Source organism: Equus caballus, chromosome 13 (genome assembly GCF_041296265.1).
Source record: "Equus caballus isolate H_3958 breed thoroughbred chromosome 13, TB-T2T, whole genome shotgun sequence".
Taxonomy (NCBI): Eukaryota; Metazoa; Chordata; class Mammalia; order Perissodactyla; family Equidae; genus Equus; species Equus caballus.
Genome location: NC_091696.1, coordinates 51,753,307 through 51,774,125, shown reverse-complemented (window position 1 = coordinate 51,774,125; position 20,819 = coordinate 51,753,307). Strand labels below are relative to the sequence as shown.

General features: G+C 42.0%; 1 protein-coding gene across 29 annotated transcripts in view; it reads left to right on the top strand.

Annotated features, from left to right (window-relative positions):
- Positions 1–20,819, top strand: part of ABCA17 (ATP binding cassette subfamily A member 17) — a 113,244-nt gene that overhangs the window by 80,080 nt on the left and 12,345 nt on the right. For 17 of the 29 annotated variants that reach the window (XM_070232403.1, XM_070232402.1, XM_070232413.1 and 14 more), the window contains 8 exons: positions 5,367–5,529; positions 7,161–7,464; positions 9,376–9,649; positions 9,817–10,021; positions 10,888–11,107; positions 16,818–16,976; positions 19,404–19,582; positions 20,245–20,370. In XM_070232403.1, the coding sequence (XP_070088504.1) occupies positions 5,367–5,529; positions 7,161–7,464; positions 9,376–9,649; positions 9,817–10,021; positions 10,888–11,107; positions 16,818–16,976; positions 19,404–19,582; positions 20,245–20,370 (1,630 nt within the window). Of the gene's footprint in view, positions 1–5,366; positions 5,530–7,160; positions 7,465–9,375; positions 9,650–9,816; positions 10,022–10,887; positions 11,108–16,817; positions 16,977–19,403; positions 19,583–20,241; positions 20,371–20,819 lie in introns of all 29 variants that reach the window. The other 12 variants (XM_070232419.1, XM_070232416.1, XM_070232415.1 and 9 more) reach the window with 1 other exon arrangement.

Here is a 20,819-nt window from a genome sequence, read left to right as displayed (position 1 = left end):
AATTCTCAACCAATATCTCTCCACATATTGCTTCTGATCCATCCTCTTTCTCTTCTCCTGGGACTACTAATTATACATGATTTTTACCTTTCATCTGTCACATGCCTGTTATATATTTTTTTTGCTTGTATTCATTATCTATTGATACATAACAAATTACCCTAAAACTTAGCAGCCTTGAAACAACAAACATTTATTACCTTTCAAGTTCTGTTGGTCAGCAGTCCAGAAGCGGGTAGATAGGTGGTTCTGGCTCAGGGTCTCCTGTGAGGTTGTAGTCAAGCTCTTAGCCAGGGCTGCAGGCTCCAAAGGCTCAGCTAGGGGAGGATCCACTCCTAAGCTCGCTCCTGTATTCTTGGCCAGCCTCAGTTCCTCGTTGTCTATTGGCCTCAGTTCCTCATCATGTGGGCCTCCTCCCAAGTTGCAGAGTGACCTTATGATATGGCAACTGGCTTCTCTCACACTAAGTGATCAGAGAAAGAGAGAGAATGTGACCAAGATGGAAGCCATAGTCATTTGGTAACTTTTCTTGGAAGTGATATTTTATCACTTTTGCTGAATTCTATTCGTTAGAAGTGAGTCACTAGGTCTAGCTCACAATCAAAGAGAGGAGACTAACACAAGCAACAAGAGCACAGATCAACAAGTGGGACTACATCAAACCAAAAACTTCTGCACAGCAAAGGAAACCATCAACAAAATAAAGGCAACTTTCTGAATGGAGAAAATATTTGCAAACCACACATCTGATGAGAGATTAATATCCAAAATATATAAAGAACTCATATAACTCAATATCAAAAAACCATGGGGCTGGCCCAGTGGCCAAGTGGTTAAGTTCGCATGCTCTGCTGCAGGCGACCCAATGTTTCGTTGGTTCAAATCCTGGGCGCAGACATGGCCCTGCTCATCGAACCACGCTGAGGCAGCGCCCCACATACCACAACTAGAAGGACCCACAACTAAGAATATACAACTATGTACTGGAGGGCTTTGGGGGAGAAAAAGGAAAAACATGAAATCTTTAAAAAAAAAATTTTAAAAACCCAAATGATCCACTTTTTAAATGGACAAAGGATCTAAATAGACATTTTTCCGAAGAATATATTCAAATGGCCAACAAGTACATGAAAAGATGCTCAGCATCACTAATCATCAGTGAAATGCAAATCAAAACACAATGAGATATCATCTCACACCCATTAGAATGAGTGGCATCAAAAACATAAGGGATAACAAGTGTTGGGGAGGATGTGGTAAAAAAGGGAACCCTTGTGCACTCTTGATGGGAATGTAAACTAGTGCAGCCACTATGGAAAACAGTATGGAGATGCCTCAAAAAATTAAAAATAGAACTACCATATGATCCAGCAATTCCACTTATGGGTATATATCTGAAGGAAATGAAATCACTGTCCTGAAGAGATATCTGCACCCCAATGTTCATTGCAGTTTTATTTACAATGACCAAGATGTGGAAATAACCTAAGTGTCCAGTCCACTGACATATAATGGGTAAAGAAAATGTGATACGCACACATACACACACTATGGAATACTCTTCTGCCGTAAAAAAGAAGGAAAGCCTGCCATTTGCAACAACATGGATGGACCTTGAGGGCATTATGCTCAGTGACATAAGTCAGAGAAAGACAAATACTGTATGATCTCACTTATATAGGGAATCTGAAAAGCCAAACTCATAGAAACAGAGAACAGATTTGCAGTTGCAGGGGGCGGTGGCGATTAGGTAAAGGTGGTCAAAAGGTACAAACTTCCAGTTATAAGATGAATAAGTTCTGGGGCTGTACAGCAGGATGACTGTAGTTAACAATACTGTATTGCATATTTGACAGTTGCTAAGAGAGTAAATCTTAAAAGTTCTCACCACAAGGAAAAGAATTTGTAACTATATGAGGTGATGAATGTTAACTAAACTTGTAGAAATCATTTCACGTATATATGTATATTGGATCATTATGTTGTACGCCTTAAACTTATACAATGTTATATGTCAGTTATATCTTAAAACTGAGGGAAATTGGAGGAGTTAATGACAGAGTATGAATACTAGGAGGTGGGGATTATTGGGGCCACCTTAGAGACTCTCTACCACAGTGAGGAAACTCTCAGAGGAGCTCTTAGGTTATACTTTGGGAAAGCTTATGATGTTTGAAGGAATTGTGGTGTGGCGGTCACCAACCTCACCACACTTCCTTCAAGTATCAAATGATAGGCTTTCCCAAAGTACTGAAAACTCCCCTCCTTTCCTCCTGAAATTCAGCCTTAATAAATGACAGTCTTGTTTTTGAAGTAGCAAAAAAAAAAAAAAAAAAAAAAAATTCTACTAGCAGACACCAAATGAGGAAAAAACTGAAAATACAACCTTATGTCATGAAATTTGGGGAGAAAATATTGTGGTGAAGTACTGTGTGGCTCCTAACCATCCCTACATACCCACCTCAGGTACCAGATGAAGTATTGAAGGAAGGCAACAATAGTCATGATAATTCTCAGTAATATCTCCCAATTTGCAGGAAAGCTAAAGAAGAGATGAGCAGGAACCCTAGCAAAGTCAGGGAGAAACCCTCAAGGACAAAAGCAGAGCCTCAACAAAGGCAGAAGGGCACCCAGGGCTTGCCATCTGTGGGAGCCAGGCCTAAAATGGCTGCAGTGATCCTTGACTTCTAGTAGCACCTGTGTAGCACCCCCGCCACGGTAAATAGGGCTGACCTGTATAACCAATAGAACTTTGCAGAATTAACAGTGTGTGACTAATAAGGCTAGGTCGTGAAAGATATTGTAGCTTCTGTCTTGCTCTTTCTTGGCTGAGTCAGTCTGGAGGAAGCTAGCTGCCATTCATGATACTCAGGCTGCCCTAGGGAGAAGTTCATGTGGCGAGGAACTAAAGCCTTTTGCTAACAGCTAACAAAGAGCTGAAACCTCCTGCCAGCGGTATGCTGGAGCTGGCTCATATTGGCTCACAAAAGCCAGGTATTAAATTATCAAGAATTTTGTGAGCCAGTTGTCAAACACAGCCATTACTTAAAGTTAAATTGCATAAACTTATAAATAAATAAATCACAGTGAAAACAGTGGTGTGATTCCGATACGACTTCCAAAGTGTTTTTTGTTTTCACACCACCAAGCAATTAACTCAATTCTGACACTATCTACCTGGAGACTAACATCAGATCCCACAGGTTAAGGGTTCAGTCTCACAAGACGGCCCCCCAGCCACCTCACTTCAGATGCTAATCGCAAGTCCACGTTGTCACCTGTGCTTCTGATGTACTGGCTGTAAATTGGAGGTTCCCACAACCCCCTCTCCTGGTTCGATTAATTTGCTAGAATGGCTCACAGAACTCAGAAACGTTGACTTACATGGCCAGTTTATGATAAAGAGTATGGTGAAGGGGACAGATGAACAGCTAGATGAAGAAGTACATAGGGTGAAGTTTGTGAGAAAGGAGCTTCCACATCCCCATGTGTTCACCAACCCAGAAACTCTCCGAGCCCCGTCCATTTAGGTTTTTATGGAGGTTTTATTGCATAAGCATGATTGATTAACTCATTGACCATTAGCACTTGAACTCAATCTCCAGCCCCCCTTCTCTCCCAGGAGGTTGGGAGATGGGACTGAAAGTTACACTTCTCTAATCACATGGTTGGTTCTCCTGGCAACCAGCCCCCATACTTTGGTGCTTTCCAAAAGCCACCTAATTAACATAACCAAAGACACCTTTATCACTCTCATCACTTAGGAAGTTACAAGGGTTTTAGGAGTTCTTTGCCAGGACTGGGGACAAAGACCAAATATGTATTTCTTATTATAAATCACAATATCACCAATGGTAATACTCAAAACTTCATTTCCTCGTGATTTGGCTACAATTTACTGTTATCAGTGCTCTTGAGGTTATTTACATCTACTTAGATCTGTATAGTGGAAGTGTTATATTGATAGTTTGATATCAACCATGGCAAGAGTATTTTCACCATGGAAATTGGTGAAAACTATAAATTAGGGTTTAATTTATTGTTTTGTTATTTGTTTAGATTAAGAAAGTGATGGAGAAAATGTAGATAATGCAAATTAAGCTTAAAAGTGTGTCATATCTGGACCCATTTCATTAAGAATAGCATAAAAATTTGAGGAAATATTCTCTCAGTAAAAGTATTATTCAGTTCAACAAAAATGTTGCTCACCTCACAGATGAATGAGTAAAGTTCTGACTTCTGTATTTGTTGTTCCACTTTTATCTTAATCATTAATGTTACTTAAAATATCAACCAACATTCTTATCTGAACTACACTCAGAGAGTTAGCTATTAGACCAGGTAGCACACCACTGCCTGCTGCATATGAGGGCAGCATCTTGGAAGTGGATCCTCCTGCCCCAGTCAGGCCATCAGCTGACTGCAGCCCTGGCTCATAGCTTGAGTGCAACCTCATGAGAGACCTTGAGACAACTACCTACCTATGCCACTCCCAAGTTCCTGACCCACAGAAAGTGTGTGAGATAATAAATGTTGGCTGTTGTTTTAAACTGCTAAATTTTGGGATAATCTGTGTCAAGCAATAGATAACAAATACACTGTCTTTTACAGAATTGTACTGGAGGGCAAATGAGCCACAATTTACTGGATTATTTTGTTGTGATGAATTCCTAGGAGTAGAATAACAGGTCCAAAAATATGAATAAAAATATGTTTTGACTTGTTAACGGTTTGCTGCCAACAGTGAATACATCTTTTTGCCTAGAGCAGGGTTCGACAAACTTTTTCTTAAAGGGCCAGATAGTAAACATTTTAGGCTATGTAGGCTTAGTGACGTAGTCAAGGATATTATGTAGGTACTTAGATAACCGTCTAACATGTAATCGTTTAAAAATGTAAAATCTATCCTGAGTTCATGGTCATACAAAAAGAAGGCCTTGGACTGGATTTGGCCCACTGGCCATAGTTTACCAACCCCTAGCTTAGAGTGTCAGCAGTGCTGCATTTTATAATTTACAGTTTTTGCTCATAAAATAGATGCTTTGTTTTTTATTTTAATTTGCATGTGGTATCTTTTAAGGAAAATAATGAAATTTATTAATGCTAATGTTGCCTCAGTTGTTTGGAAAAGCCATTAGTCAGTTAATTCAATACTTTTACTCAGTGCCTATTTAAGAACTTTCTGGCCAGTATATACTTACTATCAGTATATAATCTAGGTGCAGCTCCTTTTCCTCTCATTATTCTTATCCTAACTCCTTATTTTTTTCAAATTTTACGTGACTTTTATTCTTTAAATCCAAAAAAAATGATATGTGTTGTGACTTTGAGAATTTGTATTTCTTTTTGTTTTTGGTTTGGTTTAGGGTTAATAAGTTGGTAGATTCCAGCACAGATATCCAAGCCATCAGGCTTTCCTCTGTCCACTCTCAACAACTGATCAACAGAGTGCCTGTTAACAGAATTAAAGGTGTTCATTCAAGGATCTTCTCAATACAGTCTGGTCTGCCAATCCAACCAAACACTGGGGTGAGCAAATATTTCAAATGTGTGCAAGAAAGCCGATTTTGGTTTAATCCTTGGAATTCTGCTCTTATTCTGTCAAGAAGTATATAATCCTTTTACAGAGACTTAAAAAAATGTGCAAATGCTAGGCTCTGCTAGGTTTCAGCAATACCATGCTCTGTATTCTAGTTTGAAGGCAAAATGCTGATGTTTTCTGACCATGATTAACCCAACGGAAGAAAGTATCAGAAAAGATCATAGAAAACATCTTGACCATTCCTCTCACCAGGAGGAAGAAAGAATAAAATCACCAAATCTCCCGGCCAACAAGCATATGTAATCTTTCTTTTCAATCTTTTACTGTGAAACAGATCATGTATTGTACCACCTGGAATTTAAAATTTTTTTAATATATTTTTATGAAATATATGGACAACATGTAATGTCCTTTAATGTTGAAAAAAAGAATATTGATGTGCATTTTATAAAGTGATCTTGACTTAGCTATCTACATGGTATTACTGTAAAATAATGAGACTGGTTTTCATGGGTTAGTGAAGAGATTAGTTTCATTGTATCATAATCTTGAATCACATGTTAAAGGGGAAGCTGTCATTCAGAGAGCCTCCAAGTTGAAAAGGGTCTTGCAAGTCATCTAGACCAGCCACCTATCCTGTACAAGAGGCTCTTCTCCAACCCCCAGCAAGGAGTTATCCGGACTCCATCTGGCCAAGCTTTGCTTTTGGAATCTTCCCTGGACATTTTTCTCAGGGTGAAACCTCAAACAAGTCAATAGCACTGCCTTTGATGAATGCTTGAGGTGAATGTAGTCTCCATCATGTCAAATGTGGGAAAGTTAGGGGGTGTTTGGTAGAGACTTTCAGGGTTTCCTTGGTGTTTTGGGCCAGGAACTTAGGAATGCCTGGCTCAAACCTGACCACCAAGCCTCTTCCCACAAAGGCTCTTGGGTGACAAGTGGTGCACAAAGAACACTGGCACCTGAGGCTTGAAGGCCCCCCTGCCTGTCACAGCTCGTGTAGCACCACAGAGAAGCTGGATGGGAGCATGCGGTGCTAATCTCCAGGATCTCCCACCCCCAGGCCCAACTCTAGATCTTGGGATCTCAGTGCACTTGACTACGCACTTTGACATTTACTATCAGTGCCACAGAGGACATCTTTGTGCACGGGTCATACTTATACAAGTATACCTATACTGCATTACTAGAAGTGGAGTTTCTAGGTTAAAGACTTTGTGAATATTAAATTAAACTTTATTCATTCAGCTAGTTTGTTTTCTAAAAGAGTTGTACCAATTAACACCCCAGGAGTGGTATTTTCCCCACATCCGCATCTACTTAAAATTTTTGCCAATCTAGTGGGTAAAAAAAAATTTGATCATGTTTGCATTTGGTATCTGTTTAGGCTGTTCTCCGGTACTCTTTCTAATCTATGCTTTCTTTTTCTGCTATTAAATGTCAATCAAATCATTAGGCCAAATAATTTTAACTTGAAGCAAATTTTGAACATAATCAAAATGTTAGATATAACATGAGAGAATACAATTAGACATGAGCCAGAGGCCACTTAGCTGCCTGCCAGCTTCTGTCTGTGACCGTGTTAATGGTGTATCTCCCTTTTTTTTCTTTATCGTAGTTTGATCTTCTCTGCCAACAGTTCTATGCCATGCTCCTGAAAAGGGCTAAATTTTCTTGGCGCAACTGGCTGTTGATGCTGTCATTACAGATCCTGGTGCCTCTGGCAATCATTATGCTCAGCCTCACAATCCTCAACTTCCAAATAAACGTGGACGATGTCCCATTGGAGCTGACCCTAAAAACATATGGTCAAACTACTGTTCCATTTTTTATTTCCCCAAATTCCAGGCTGGGTCCTCGGCTTTCACAACATTTTACAGATATGCTTATAGCTGAGGAACAGATTCCTCTGGAGATCCTGAGTAAGTACCAGGCCCAGGAGTACAGGGCATGAAGCAGGTCTGTTGCTCCTTGTAGTAAAGCCGTGTCCTTCCAGGCCATGTGATACTCCCTGAAGTCAGACTGAATAGTCAGACATGTCAGAAAAACATCTTTCAAACCCCAGATGACAGGAAAGGGAGGGTTCCTAGATGAGACCAAGTTGTGTCCTTCTAGGGACTAAAGCATGTTCAAAAGTGAAATTGATAAATTATCTGATAGGTTTGAATGTATTGAGAGGAGAGTTACACTCTTTCAAGGGAATTTGTGGATGACTTTGTGATAGATGTAGAAAAAACTAAGCAAATGAGAAAAGGAAGACATTAGCTCCTGAGAGGAAATTTGTGCAAAACACACACACACACACACACACACATATATATGTAATATAGTACTTGGCTCAGCTGTGAATAATTTTTACTTAGTCATAATAATGTCAAAACTGACTATTGATTTAACCAAATTTATGATATAAATCTAGGGTGAGAAGAGGGTATAGGAAGACCGTATGGGTTGGGGATAGTTTTAAGAGAACAAAATTCTCGTTTCCATAGTATGATATCAGTAGATAAATGTGCTATTTAGCCATCTGGAGAAACACCAGCTAAAAGATTTGAAAGTGGTTGCCTCTGGTGAGCAGGCACTAGGGGTGGTGAAGGGTAGGCCAGGGCACTGCCGTTTCTCATTATAAGTCTTGTATAATTATTTTAGTTTAAAAATTATGTTCATGTGTTGTTTTGATTAAAAATAAAATTTTAAAGGAATTATTTTAATAAAGAGATCAAATGCAGAACGTGATGTAGCAAAATGGTTAGGTACGTAGTACCCTACCTCTCCAAACCTTGGTTTCTTCATATGCAGAACGGAGAGAATTATAAACCTTGCCTTACAGTGTCTGTGGGAAGATTCCATGAGGGAGCGCCTATCAAGGGCTTTGCATAGTTGGCACTCAGTGAGCCTTCAGTCAGTGGTAGGATTGTCATTATTGTTGTTGCTGTGATTAAAGATCCCTTCCAGCATGAAAGACTCCAGAATTCTAGGTTAGTCATATATTTTACATGGCACTGTGTGCTGAAAATACAGTGACGAACAATATTGCTACCAGCCCTTGGTGAGCTTCCAGCCCAGAGGTCGTACGGATAAGTGACAGTAGTTACAATACAAAGTGACAATAATGATGATGATTGGAGTGCTATAGGATCACATAGACGTGTCTCAGCCCTGGAGGGCCAGAGTAGGCTCCTGAGTAAGAGCCTGAGATATAAATGGGAATTGACTCATAGAAAAATATCCCAAACCATGAGAAGAGCCTTTGTAAATGAGGGGAATGGTCAGTCCTTAGGTATGGCTGGAACGTAAAGATGTGAACTGAGTTTGGGCACTGTGGATCACGTGCAGGGGTTTGGCTCTATCCGGAGGGCAGTGGGGAGTCACTGGAAGTTGTCTGGTGGGGTGCAACATGATCAGATGCGTCCTTTCACACAGAGACTGGAGGCACTGGGTAGAAAGCAAGGAGCTCATTAGGGCCACAGAGTCCCAGCAAAGGTAGTGGGGCCTAGGCCACGTCAAGGCCATGGGGGAGAAGGGGAGTAGACAGAGCTGAAAGAGATTTAAAAGGTGACTAGACAAGGCTTTTTTTTTTCTTACTGCCCCAGTCAATGAAAGGGAAACTTTACTGAGTCCCCAGAGCCCTGGGGCTGGGGCAGGAGGCAGCCCTGCGGGGAAAGATCACTGGGATTAAGGGCACGGCCATGTCAGGAGAAGCTGCTTTCAGATGTGGGTGGGGTTGGTAATGAGATGCCCAGGGGAAGCAGGGTTGGGGGCAGGCCAATGGTGAGTCCTCTCTGCCTCACTGGGCCTGGTGTGAGGTTCTTGGATGTTTCGCTCTCTTCTAGGTTCAGTAGAAGCATTCCTACTGAAAAAGGCAGAGGAGGAGCCTGAGGGCTTTGATCAGAACTACATAGTGGCAGCCTCCTTTGAAGATGTGGGGAACAACACGATAGTGACAGCGCTGTTCAACAACCAGGCATACCATTCCCCTGCCGTGGCGCTGGCGCTGGTGGACAACGTTCTCTTCAAGTTGCTTTCTGGTGCCAGGGCGTCAATTGTGGTCGTCAACAACCCTCAGCCTATGTCACTTGTGGAGACCACAGAGGATTTCTTGTACCAGTACGTGCAGTTTCCCTTCTCTCGGTTGAAGCTTTCCCATCTGCAGTGCTTCTCCCTTTACCACATATTTCTTTCTTTCTTGTGTCTTGTTTTAATTACAAATTTTTATTTGCTGTGGGCAGTCTACTTAAACTGCTACCTCTCTCCTCATGTCCTATCTTTTACAGGGGCCTTAGAGGACATTATCTTGTTATCAGCTTGCTTTTTGGAATAGCTTTCCTGTCTAGCTCTTTTTCCATCTTGACAGTGAAAGAGAGAGCTGTCAAGGCCAAGCACGTCCAGTTCATCAGCGGAGTTTATGTGGCTATTTTCTGGTTCTCTGCTCTGCTGTGGGACCTCGTCTCCCTCCTTATCTCCACTCTGCTGCTGTTGGTAAGGGCTGCATGGTGCTGGGATCCTTCCCCAGCAGGTCACAGGGAGCTTGCCTTGGGGACCCCGTGAAAAAGACCAGAATTCTAAGCTGTCAGCTCAGCCCCTGATTGGCAACCCAGAGTGTGAAAGCACCTTCACTGCTGACCCTCAGTAAAAGATGATTGAGGGGGCCGGCCCCGTGGCTGAGTGGTTGAGTTCATGCGCTCCGCTTCGGCAGCCCAGGGTTTCGCCGGTTCGGGTCCCGGGCGTAGACATGGTACCGCTCATTAGGCCATGCTGGGGCAGCATCCCATGTGCCACAACTAGAAGGACCCACAACTAAAAAAAATATATATGTATAATACAACTATGTACCAGGGGGCTTTGGGGAGAAAAAGGAAAAATAAAATTAAAAAAAAAAGATGATTCAGGTCCCAGCATTATTAGGAGCAGAGGGGCTGCTCTAGGTCTGCAATGGGCAGCATCCCCAGAACTGCTGCCTCAAGCATGCGCCTTGGGAACGTGTGTTTACAGTCCAACAGTCGCTCACCAAGGCACTCAGGGCTGCAGGGCTTGGCTGTGACTGAGTTGTGCAGGTTGAGGGTTCCCTGGTCATTTGTGCAGAATGGATCCTGTCCGCCTTTGTTCTGCCTATGTGTTTTGTAAACATCTCTGAGCCCCTGATCTCACTGCACTGATTTCCAGGGGAGCTCCTTGAAAACAGAGCCCAGAGCAGCTATCTCTGTACTGTTGGATGCGTAAGTGAATGGAGTTACCTGTGGAGTGTTGCTAAGACCTTATTTTCAAAATTGAGAATATCTTATCCTTTCTCTAATGCTTGGGGTTGACTCTTAGTGACTTTTCCAAATTCTTCCCCCTTTTCTAAGGTGGTGTTTCTGTGCTACAATGAAGAAGCTTTTACACACCAAGAAAATGCCCTGGCTGTCATTCTTTTACTGATGCTCTATGGCTGGGCTATCATCCCCTTCATCTACCTGACCAGCTTCTGCTTTCACAATGCAGGTGGTGCTTTTGTTAAGCTCATCATAGTGCTCATCTTCTTGAGCATTTGCCCCTTTATTCTTGTCACAGTCACAAGTGAAAAAGGTGAGGACCGTTATATCTACACATCACCCAGACATTTAATTCTTCCTCCAGCAGCCACAGAAGTTGTACTCATGAAAGTGTGTGTCTCCTGTGTGTCACATGAAAGTATGAGCTGTAGTCTGAAGAGCCCCAAGTTGACAGTGTCCTAAACACACATCTCCAGGAGAACAGATAAACATAGTGGTTAGATTCATCCAGTGGACTATGCTCAGCAACAAAAAGGGAACAAGCTGCTTCCCACGTGGAGGAGCATGGATGAATATGAAGACATGGTGTTGAGCGGATGAGGGCACGCTCTGATCCCACTGACAGGCAAAATGAGTCCTGGTGATAGAATCAGAAAAGCAGGGGCCGGCCCGGTGGCGCAGCGGTTAAGGGCACACTTTCCGCTTTGGTGGCGCGGGGTTTGCCAGTTCAGATCCCGGGTGCGGATATGGCACCGCTTGGCAAGCCATGCTGTGGTAGGCGTCCCACATATAAAGTAGAGGAAGATGGGCACGGATGTTAGCTCAGGGCCAGCCTTCCTCAGCAAAAAGAGGAGGATTGGCAGCAGATGTTAGCTCAGGGCTGATCTTCCTAAAAAAAAAAAAAAGAAAAGCAGTTGCCTCAGAGTTAGGGGGAGGCTAGGTTGACTAAATAGAGATCTTAGAGAACTTTCTCGATGATGGAAATGTTCTCCATCTTGATAGAGGTGGTAGTTATATGGGCATGAATATTTGTCAAAATTCACCAAATTGTCCACTTATCATCATGCATTCCTCTGAAATAAATTATTCCTCAGTTTTAAAAATGGTAATAAGTAAATAAATAAGCCAAAGTTGGGAGAAGGCTGTTTGGTGATTGTGTAATTAGAGTAAAAGGAGCTGAAGAGGAGCCATTGCCCACTGTGTACCTTAACACCGACATCTTCATGTTGGTGCTGCCATCCCTCTGGATCAGGGCTGGATACACACATTCATATTTTACCTCTGTAATGCTCTTTTTCATTTATTTTTATGCTGACCACCTCCTTTAAATTGACTTTTGGGTTTGTTGGGGTTTTTTACTTAAAAATATGCTAACAGCTCCCTCTGCTTTCATCTTGGGAGTCATTCTATATCTTAAAGGACTTTACATGTATATAGTCTTATCTATTTTGAATTTATTTTACTAATCTAACTCTCAGAGTTTTGTGGTGTCCTTTTTAGTTTTCACACATACCACCTGTGGAATTTTAGAGTCAGAATTGTTTTCATCTGAGAGGATCAGAAAAGTGACAGCTTTTGACTTTATGGTTGAAATAGAACAAAAAGCATACTTCAAGCAGAGAAAAAGGGATTAGCGAAGGAAGTCCTAAGGGAACCCTAACCCAGTGGTTCTCAACCGTAGTGTTCATCTGAGATTCACTGATCAGCATTGAAAGACATATCCCGGTGATCCCGACATAGGTGGTCCAGGGAATCACTCAGAAACACTGCTTTAATCTCCAGGAAGGACCTAAGGATTCCTCCCTTTCTCCTTTCCTCTGCCGCCCAACCCCGCCCCAGAGGGACAAATACTGCAAGTCCAATGACACTGAGGAGCCCTGAAGAGGATAGAGCTTTCAGAGAGAATTACCAAGCTAGCATGCTTGACCCTGGACATTCTCTCTGGATCCCTTGGCCTTTCTGGGATACATTTCTTCATGGATTGCTTCATGCTATTTCTTCTTTTCCTTCCCATGCAGCAGTAACAAGGACCAAGGACCTTCTTCTACTTAACAGGAGGCAGCTTCTGACTTAAAAACTAAGTAGAATTCAGGGGCTGGCCAGTGGTGTAGTGGTTAAGTTGAGTGCTCCACTTTGGCAGCCTGGTATTTGCAGGTTCAGATTCTGGGCATGGACCTACACACCACTCATCAAGCCATGCTGTGGTGGCATCCCACATACAAAATAGAGGAAGATTGGCACAGATGTTTGCTCAGCGACAATCTTCCTTGAGCAAAAAGAGGAAGATTGGCAACAGTGTTAGTTCAAGGGCCAATCTTTCTCACACACACACACACACAAAAACAACCAACATTGGAAGAAAAAAAAAACTAAGTAGAAATCAGAGGAGTCAGGGTAGGGAGGCTGGCACAAGGCAAGAAGCTCCACCTCTAGTCTGGGGAAAGGGATGCTGATGCCTCCATGGGCCCCTTCCCTTCTCCCTGAGAAGAAAACCATTAGAGGCTGGACCTTGGCCTCTGTACACACGTCCTAGGAACCTCATTAGGATGCTGTTACCATGGCAGTGGACAGAAAATGAGGAATATAAAAGCTAGGGAATATATAAGAAGAATATAAAAGCTAAGGTCTGGTCCTGTGGCGTGGTGTTTAGGTCCAGTGCCTTCTGCTTTGGCAGGCGGGTTCATGGGTTTGGATCCTGGGTGTGGACCTCCACCACTCATCAGCCATGCTGTGGCAATGACCCACATACAAAATAGAGGAAGATTGTCACAGATGTTAGCTGGAGGTAATCTTCCTCAAGGAAAAGAAGAGGAAGATTGGCAACAGATGTTAGCTCAGAGCGAAAATTCCTTGCCAAAAAAAAAAAAAAAGAACATAAAAGCTAAATCTGAGCTCTCTTTTCCCTGAGACCCCAATAGCATTATAACAAAGGAAATAAAAATGAATGAATTCATGGTGAAGAAGCATCTGAAGTGCATTCAAAGGGAGAAATGGCTGAGCAAGGACCCAATTTAGCACCACAGAATTCTGAAGAGGCTTAGGACCTCAAAGAAAGAGAGTGAAGGCAGGACTAAAAACAGTCTGCCGTCTCCACTGTCCCTGTTCCCACTTTCCCACCTGGAAGCATAGAACACACAGGCAGTCACGTCGGAAATCAGAGATCCCACCTTTGGATGAACTGAAACTGCTCTCAGAAGAGACCTACACATCTGACTGATACCCTGCCTGGTTGCCCTAAAATGTATCTGCCCCACCCCCCATACATCAAGCTAGCAATTTGCCTCCTGGTGCCTCATTTGTTCCTGTGAATAAATAGTCAAAGGTCACTGAATATTTGAGGATGGTGGCTGTAGAAAAGACAGAGACTAAAACAAACCAACAAAAATGAAACCCAGGGCTACGGAAACACAGGAAACAAAACAAAACAAAGATTTTTAGGAAAGATTGCATCTATTAAACAATAGAATTCTATGAAGAAAAAAATCTTTGAGAACAGGAAAGAGCTGATTGCCAAAATAAAAATTTAGCAGAAGAGTTGGAAAATAAAGTCAATTAAACACCCAGAAAATAAAGTAAAAAGATAGGAGAAATAGAGAAGATAAGAGAAAAGGCAGGTGATGTGAGAGTACGTCCTGGAGATGTTACTATATTCAATTGACAAGTACTCCAGAACAAGAAAACAGAGGACATGGAGCTGAGGAAATAACAAAGAAATAAAACAAGAAAATTTCCCAGAGTTGAGAAAACAAATCTGAACATTGAAGGGATCCTTCAAATGTCCAACAGTGAATGAAAAAACACCTACACCGTTAAACTTCCTAGAAGACAACAAGTTCTAGACTCAATTCAATTATCAATCAAGTGGAAGGATAGAATAAAGACAACTTCAGATGGGCAAACAGAAATTTTACCTACCATATCACTTTCTTGGAAAGTAATCAAGGATAAAGGCCAGCAAAGGGAAGGAGTAAAGCAAGAAAGAAGATGCAAGATCCAGAAAAGAGTGGATCCAACCCAGGAGTGTAGCAAAAAAAATGTCACCTTTGTTTGGAGGGCTAGATATTGATAGTTTGTGACCTCTCTTCAGTCTTTCAGCAACTTTAGAATAGGATCCAGACAGAAAGAAGGAAGGAAAACAAGTGGAAGATGTAAATATCTGTTCCTCTGATTAGATGTATTGTTGGTGAACACTTTCTCTGATTCTGGTTAGGGTGCACTGGGAAGGAGGTATTGTCCCCTCTCAGATTTCAATCACTCCTTTCTTAAGGACCTGGAGATCTCAGAGCAGGAGTGGTCTCGGGGGAGCCCACGGCTGACTGTTAATTCCTAGGCTGGGCTCTTTAGCCCTGTTTAGTGGTTAAGTTTTTCTCTATCCCATATAAGAGCTGCAATGCTGATGTTCTGGTAGTTTTTTCCTCTCCCCTCCACCTCAGCCTCCAGGCTAGATTTCCAAATATAGAATTCTGAAGAGAGAAAATTAGGAGGGTAGGACCCAGTATGGCTCCCTCCTAGTGTACATCTGCCCGCTTTGCAGCTGTCCTACTGCGGTATTATCTCCTCGGATACAACTCAATGTCTGGTCACCAGAGCCGTGACTCTCAGGCCTTGGGGCCCAGAACTCAGTGAGCGTGTGGAGCACCACGACTTGTGAGTTCTGCCCCAAGCTGCACTTCATGCCCCTTGGGTAGACCTTGGTCTGCTGCACAGTTTCATGGTCCTGGCCCAGGAAATGTTGGTTGGGAGACCTCATAGCCAAGGTCAACTCGTCTTACATCACAGTGGCCTCCACTGACAGGAATTTCACAGACTGGTACCCAAAAGCTATACTGCTCTTAATCCAAGTCCTGAGAGTGGAGTTCATTTTTTATAATTGGTTCAGCCTCTCCCCATTATAACTGTAAGTCAGATGCCCATGGGCTTTCTCCCCTGAAGTACCCATTGGTTTGGAGCTGGTTTTGTGAGTTGTCACGAAGTCTGAAATCAGAGCTTCTGTCCTCATCCCTTTGTTTCTCCTTTTTGTGACTGAAGATATATTGAGGTTTGTGAAGGATGGTACCTGGCAGCACATGGAGGCATTAGGGATAAGCACGAAGCAGCCTGTGGGGAGAGTGAGGCTCAATTACATCTGCGATCTATAAACATGGTCCCATTACTGGGCCATTCCCCATACAGGGGACTATGAATTAATCCTCTTATAAATTAATAAGCTTCTGAGTAGCATAATTATTTGTAAAGCAATTTTGTTTCTTTGTTGGAAATAAACATTTAAAATATACCACAATTTATTTATAACCTGTTTGGCATTTCTTCACTTTTTAATGTAACATGAACCTAAAAATTGGCTTCTCTTAACCTCTAAGAGGCCCCGGTTTCTGTATATTTATTTTATAACCAGCCAATTTACTGACTTGTCTTTTATTTCTAATAGTACTTTGGTTGATTCTCACGGGTTTTCCAGGTACATGATAATGTATGGTATCTTCAAAAAATGATGGTTTTCTCTCCATAGACTATATAGGCAGGGACTATGTCCTCCTTATCTGTCTATCAGATGACCCTCAAACAACTCCACAACTGGCCCACGAGACACTCCCGCCTGGCCCGAGCTCCCTTGTAAACCTCATCTTCCTCTAGCCTTCAAATTCCCCACTTCCACAGAGGTATCCCATCCTGCAGCCTTGCTCTTGCTGGGTTTCCCAAACACACCAAGCTCTTTCTGATGCATCTGCATAAAAAATTGGAACAGAAATAAAATGACAGGTTCAAGAAGTATTGCAAAAGAAAAATACTTATGGCTTGGAAGTTGAATGACTACAGCAGAAGAGGGAATACCAGGAGTCAGGAAGAACAAGATATCTCATCTGGGCCCTGGGAGTGTGATGGTGCAGAGATAGATGGAGTGATAGATATAGATAACATACTTTTTATACAGGATAAACAGGCACAGTGGGTTCAGAGAGATGGTAAGGGATGTGCACTTTTCTTCCTGCAAGTAGAATTAGTATATTCTGTTCCCCTCACAGATCTAGGCTACAAAGCAGTCTCAGAGTCCTTGGATCACACATTCCTACTGTTTCCAGGCCACTGCCTGGGGATGGCTTTCTCCAACTTATATTACAACTTTGAACTACGGAAATTTTGCAATATGAGGAACCTGAGTCACACTGAGTGCAATGAAGTTTGTGAGTATTGCAAATGGAATTTGTTAATTACATTTTTTATTGAGATATAATTCACATGAAATTCACCCTTTTAAAGTATACAATTCAGTGGTTTTTAGTATATTTAGAAGGTTGTGCAACCATCACCACTACCTAATTCCAGAACATTTTTATAACCCCAAAAGGAAACACTCTATCTATTAACAGTCACTCCCCATTCCCTTCTCCCCTGAACCCCTGGCAACCAATAATCTATTTTCTGTCTCTGTGGATTTGCCTGTTTTGGACATTTCACGTAAGTGGCATCATACAATATGTGGTCCTTTGTGTCTGGCTTCTTTCATCTACAATAATGTATCCAAGGTTCATCCATGTTGTAGCATGTGTCACTACTTCATTCTTTTTTATAGCTGAATAATATTCCATTGCATGGATAGACCACAATTTGTTTATCCGTTCGTCAGATGATGGACATATGGGTTGTTTCTACATTTTGGCTATTATGAATGATGTTGCTATGAGCATTCATATGCAAGTTTTTGTGTGAATGTGTTTTCAATTCTCTTGGGTATACACCTAAGAGTGGAATTGCTGGGTAATATGGTAATTCTATGTTTAGCTTTTGGAGGAACCACCAAACTGTTTTCCATAGTGGCTGCACCATTTTACATTTTACCAGCAATGTATGAGGGTTGCAATTTGTCTACATCCTCTTTAACAACTTTTAAAATTAATTACTTTTTAAAATTGTGGTGAAATATATACAAAGTTTACCATTTTAACTATTTTTAAGTGTACAGTTCAGTGGCATTACATACATTCACATTGTTGTGCAACTATCGTCATCATCCATCTCCAGAACCTTTCCGTCTACAAAATGGAAACTGTCCCCATGAAACACTAACTCCCTATTCCCCCTGCCCCATCCCCTGGTGACTGCCATTCCACTTTCTGTCTGTGTGGATTTGACTACTCTAGGTACCTCATGTGAAATGTTTAAATTCCTTTCTTATTTCCTTTTATGTATATTCTATAGCTATTTTCTATGTGGTTACCATGGGAATTACATTTAACATCCTAAAGTTATAACATTCTAATTTGAGTTTATACCAGCTTAACTTCAATATCATATAAAAACTACTCCTATCCAGCCCCATCCCCACTCCTTTTCAAAGGATTCTTTTTTTTTTTAAAGATTTTATTTTTCCTTTTTTCTCCAAAGCCCCCCGGTACATAGCTGCATATTTTTAGTTGTGGTTCCTTCTAGTTGTGTCATGTGGGATGCTGCCTCAGCATGGCCTGATGAGCGGTGCCATGTCTGCGCCCAGGATCCGAACCAGTGAAACCCTTGGCCACCGAAGCAGAGTGCACGAACTTAATCACTTGGCCACGGGGCTGGCCCCCCACTCCCTTTCAGTTATTGAAGTAACAATACATTTTTATTTTTTATGTATTGTGACTCCAGAAACATTGACTAATAATTGTTTTTTTAATGCACCGCTTTCTTAAATCATGTAGAAAACAAAAAATGGAGTTACAGACCAACATTACAACAATACTGGCTTTCATAATTGTCCATGTATGTACCTTTGTGAGAGATCTTTATTATTTTGATCTTTATGTCCTGATATGGTCAATGTCCCCTATATATTATTAAATGAAACAAGTAAGTTGGAAAAGATAATGCATAGTATCATTCCACTTGCATTTTAAAAGATTATATCTAGGGGTCAGCCCTGTGACATAGTGGTTGGGTTCAGTGTGTTCTGCTTCAGCAGCCTGGGTTTGTGGGCCCCAATCCCAGGTGCAGACCTGCACCACTCATCAGCCATGCTGTGGTGGCAACCCACATGAAAAATAGAGGAAGACTGGCACAGATGTTGTCTCAGGGGTAATCTTCCTCAAGCCAAAAAAAAAGAGATTATATCTGGAAAGTATGGAAGGATTATACACAAACTGTAACAATAGTTTTGGGGAGTAGAGAAGTATCTTTACTTTCTACCTCTCTTTTTCCCACTGAGTGCATATTTATTGTATCATTTTAAAATACATGTATTTAAAAGAAAAATTTCAAGGCAGATCGGATTAAAAAGAGGAGAATAGAGGCTCCCCAGTGTTTTTGCATGAGTTGTCAGTTGAAGTTGCAGGGCAATTAATGATTGATAGAAGAACCAAACGTATAAATATTTTGCATTTCAAATAACTGTCATATAGAAAAGAAGTCTTCTGCTTTACTGCATTATTTTTATAGAACATTGGTTATAGCAAGGAAAACAAAATAATACTCATGTTTACCGTCTGTTGAGATGTGGTAATAGCCATTGATGACAATAATGCTTCTTTTAAGTGATATTTGTTCTAATAGAAATTTACCTACTATATGTAACAGGTGAGCAAAAGCTTGGAATATCACCCAAGGTTTGATAACATCTGTTTATCCCATTTTAGTAGAGGGATATATATTCCAGAAGAACATCTATGCCTGGGAGTCTCTGGGGATAGGGAAGTATGTGACAGCCCTTGCCATCTTGGGACCTGTGTACATTATCCTGCTTTTCCTCATTGAAACCAATGTCTTGTGGGAACTGAAAGCCAGGTTTTCTGGCTTCTACAAGAAGGGAAAATTGGTGAGTGGATCAGAGTGTAACTCTCTAAGGACAGGTCAAAGGGTTGGTTCCATAGGTTTCTTCCTGTGGTCTGTAGTGGCCTGATTCTCAGCATCCGAGAGAGCCTATAGACCATCTAATCTATCCTGAAGGCAGAGAGGTGACAGTTCATGCCCAGGACCCCCAGGGACCTGGTGGATGAGGGAGGAAGATTTTCGGCTTGGTTCCTGTGGCTCTGGTCAGCCGAGTATAAATAAGACCCTAGGTTTCCTAAATCCAGTCCCCTTTCTAGAACACCTCTTCCCTATAGTCATCCAGGAGCCAAATAGGAGAAAGATCTGTTCTGTCCGTTCTTGGTCTGAATATCTTCCAGAACTGAGGCCCCCCAAGGAAACTCTGTAGAAACTGACATTTGTTATACCTTGGCATCCCCAGGCTTCAAGTCTTTTAATTTTCCTCAAAAGCCAATGCCTTGTGAAGTTTCCATATCTACCATATCATGGTCAAGTCAATATGCATTCAGTCTTGAATACCTATAGTTGCCACTGAGAAAGGGGTGGTAGGTCAGCTGGGGCACTTTCAAGGCCTTCCCAGGGAGAACCCAGTCCCTGTGGTTCCCTCTGTCTCTCTCTCCTACCCTCGCAAAAGCAGTCACAATTTCCATCCTTGTCTCGGGAAAGCAGGTAGCGTTGCACAGTGAAGTTGCAGTGCCTGGAGACCAAGATGTGGAAGAGGAGGCGAAAATGATTGAGACTTATTTGGAAAAGTTGTGTGAGAAGAACCCACTGGTTCTTAAAGAAGTGTCAAAGGTAAAGTCAGATGTGGCTTAAAAAGCAAAGACCATTACTCTTGTGGGCCCTTTGCATAAGGAAGCAGCCAGCAGAGGGCTCCAGGCTCTGCCTGCTGGCTTGGAGTGCTGGCAAAGGACTCAGGTGAGCTTCAGTGGAGACAGACTCAGGAGGTTTCCTCTGTGGATGAGTCACATCTTAATCTGTCTGTAGGCCCAAAGACAGAAGCGGGCGCCTCAGCCCTCCATTGTCTTTTCTGGGATCCCCTGTAAGACAAGAGGGTTTGGGATAGGAGGGGCACCAAAACCATGAACCCCAGGAAGCAAGGAAGCCTCGAAGGTTGGACGTGACTGGTTGAATCTCTCTCGGATCTAGAAGACAGTTTGTGGAGGAGTTGAGGTGGGGGAAAATGCTCCAAAAGCTCAAACAAACCTGGTTAGTCTCCTTGAGCCCCAGCCAGAATTTTTTGA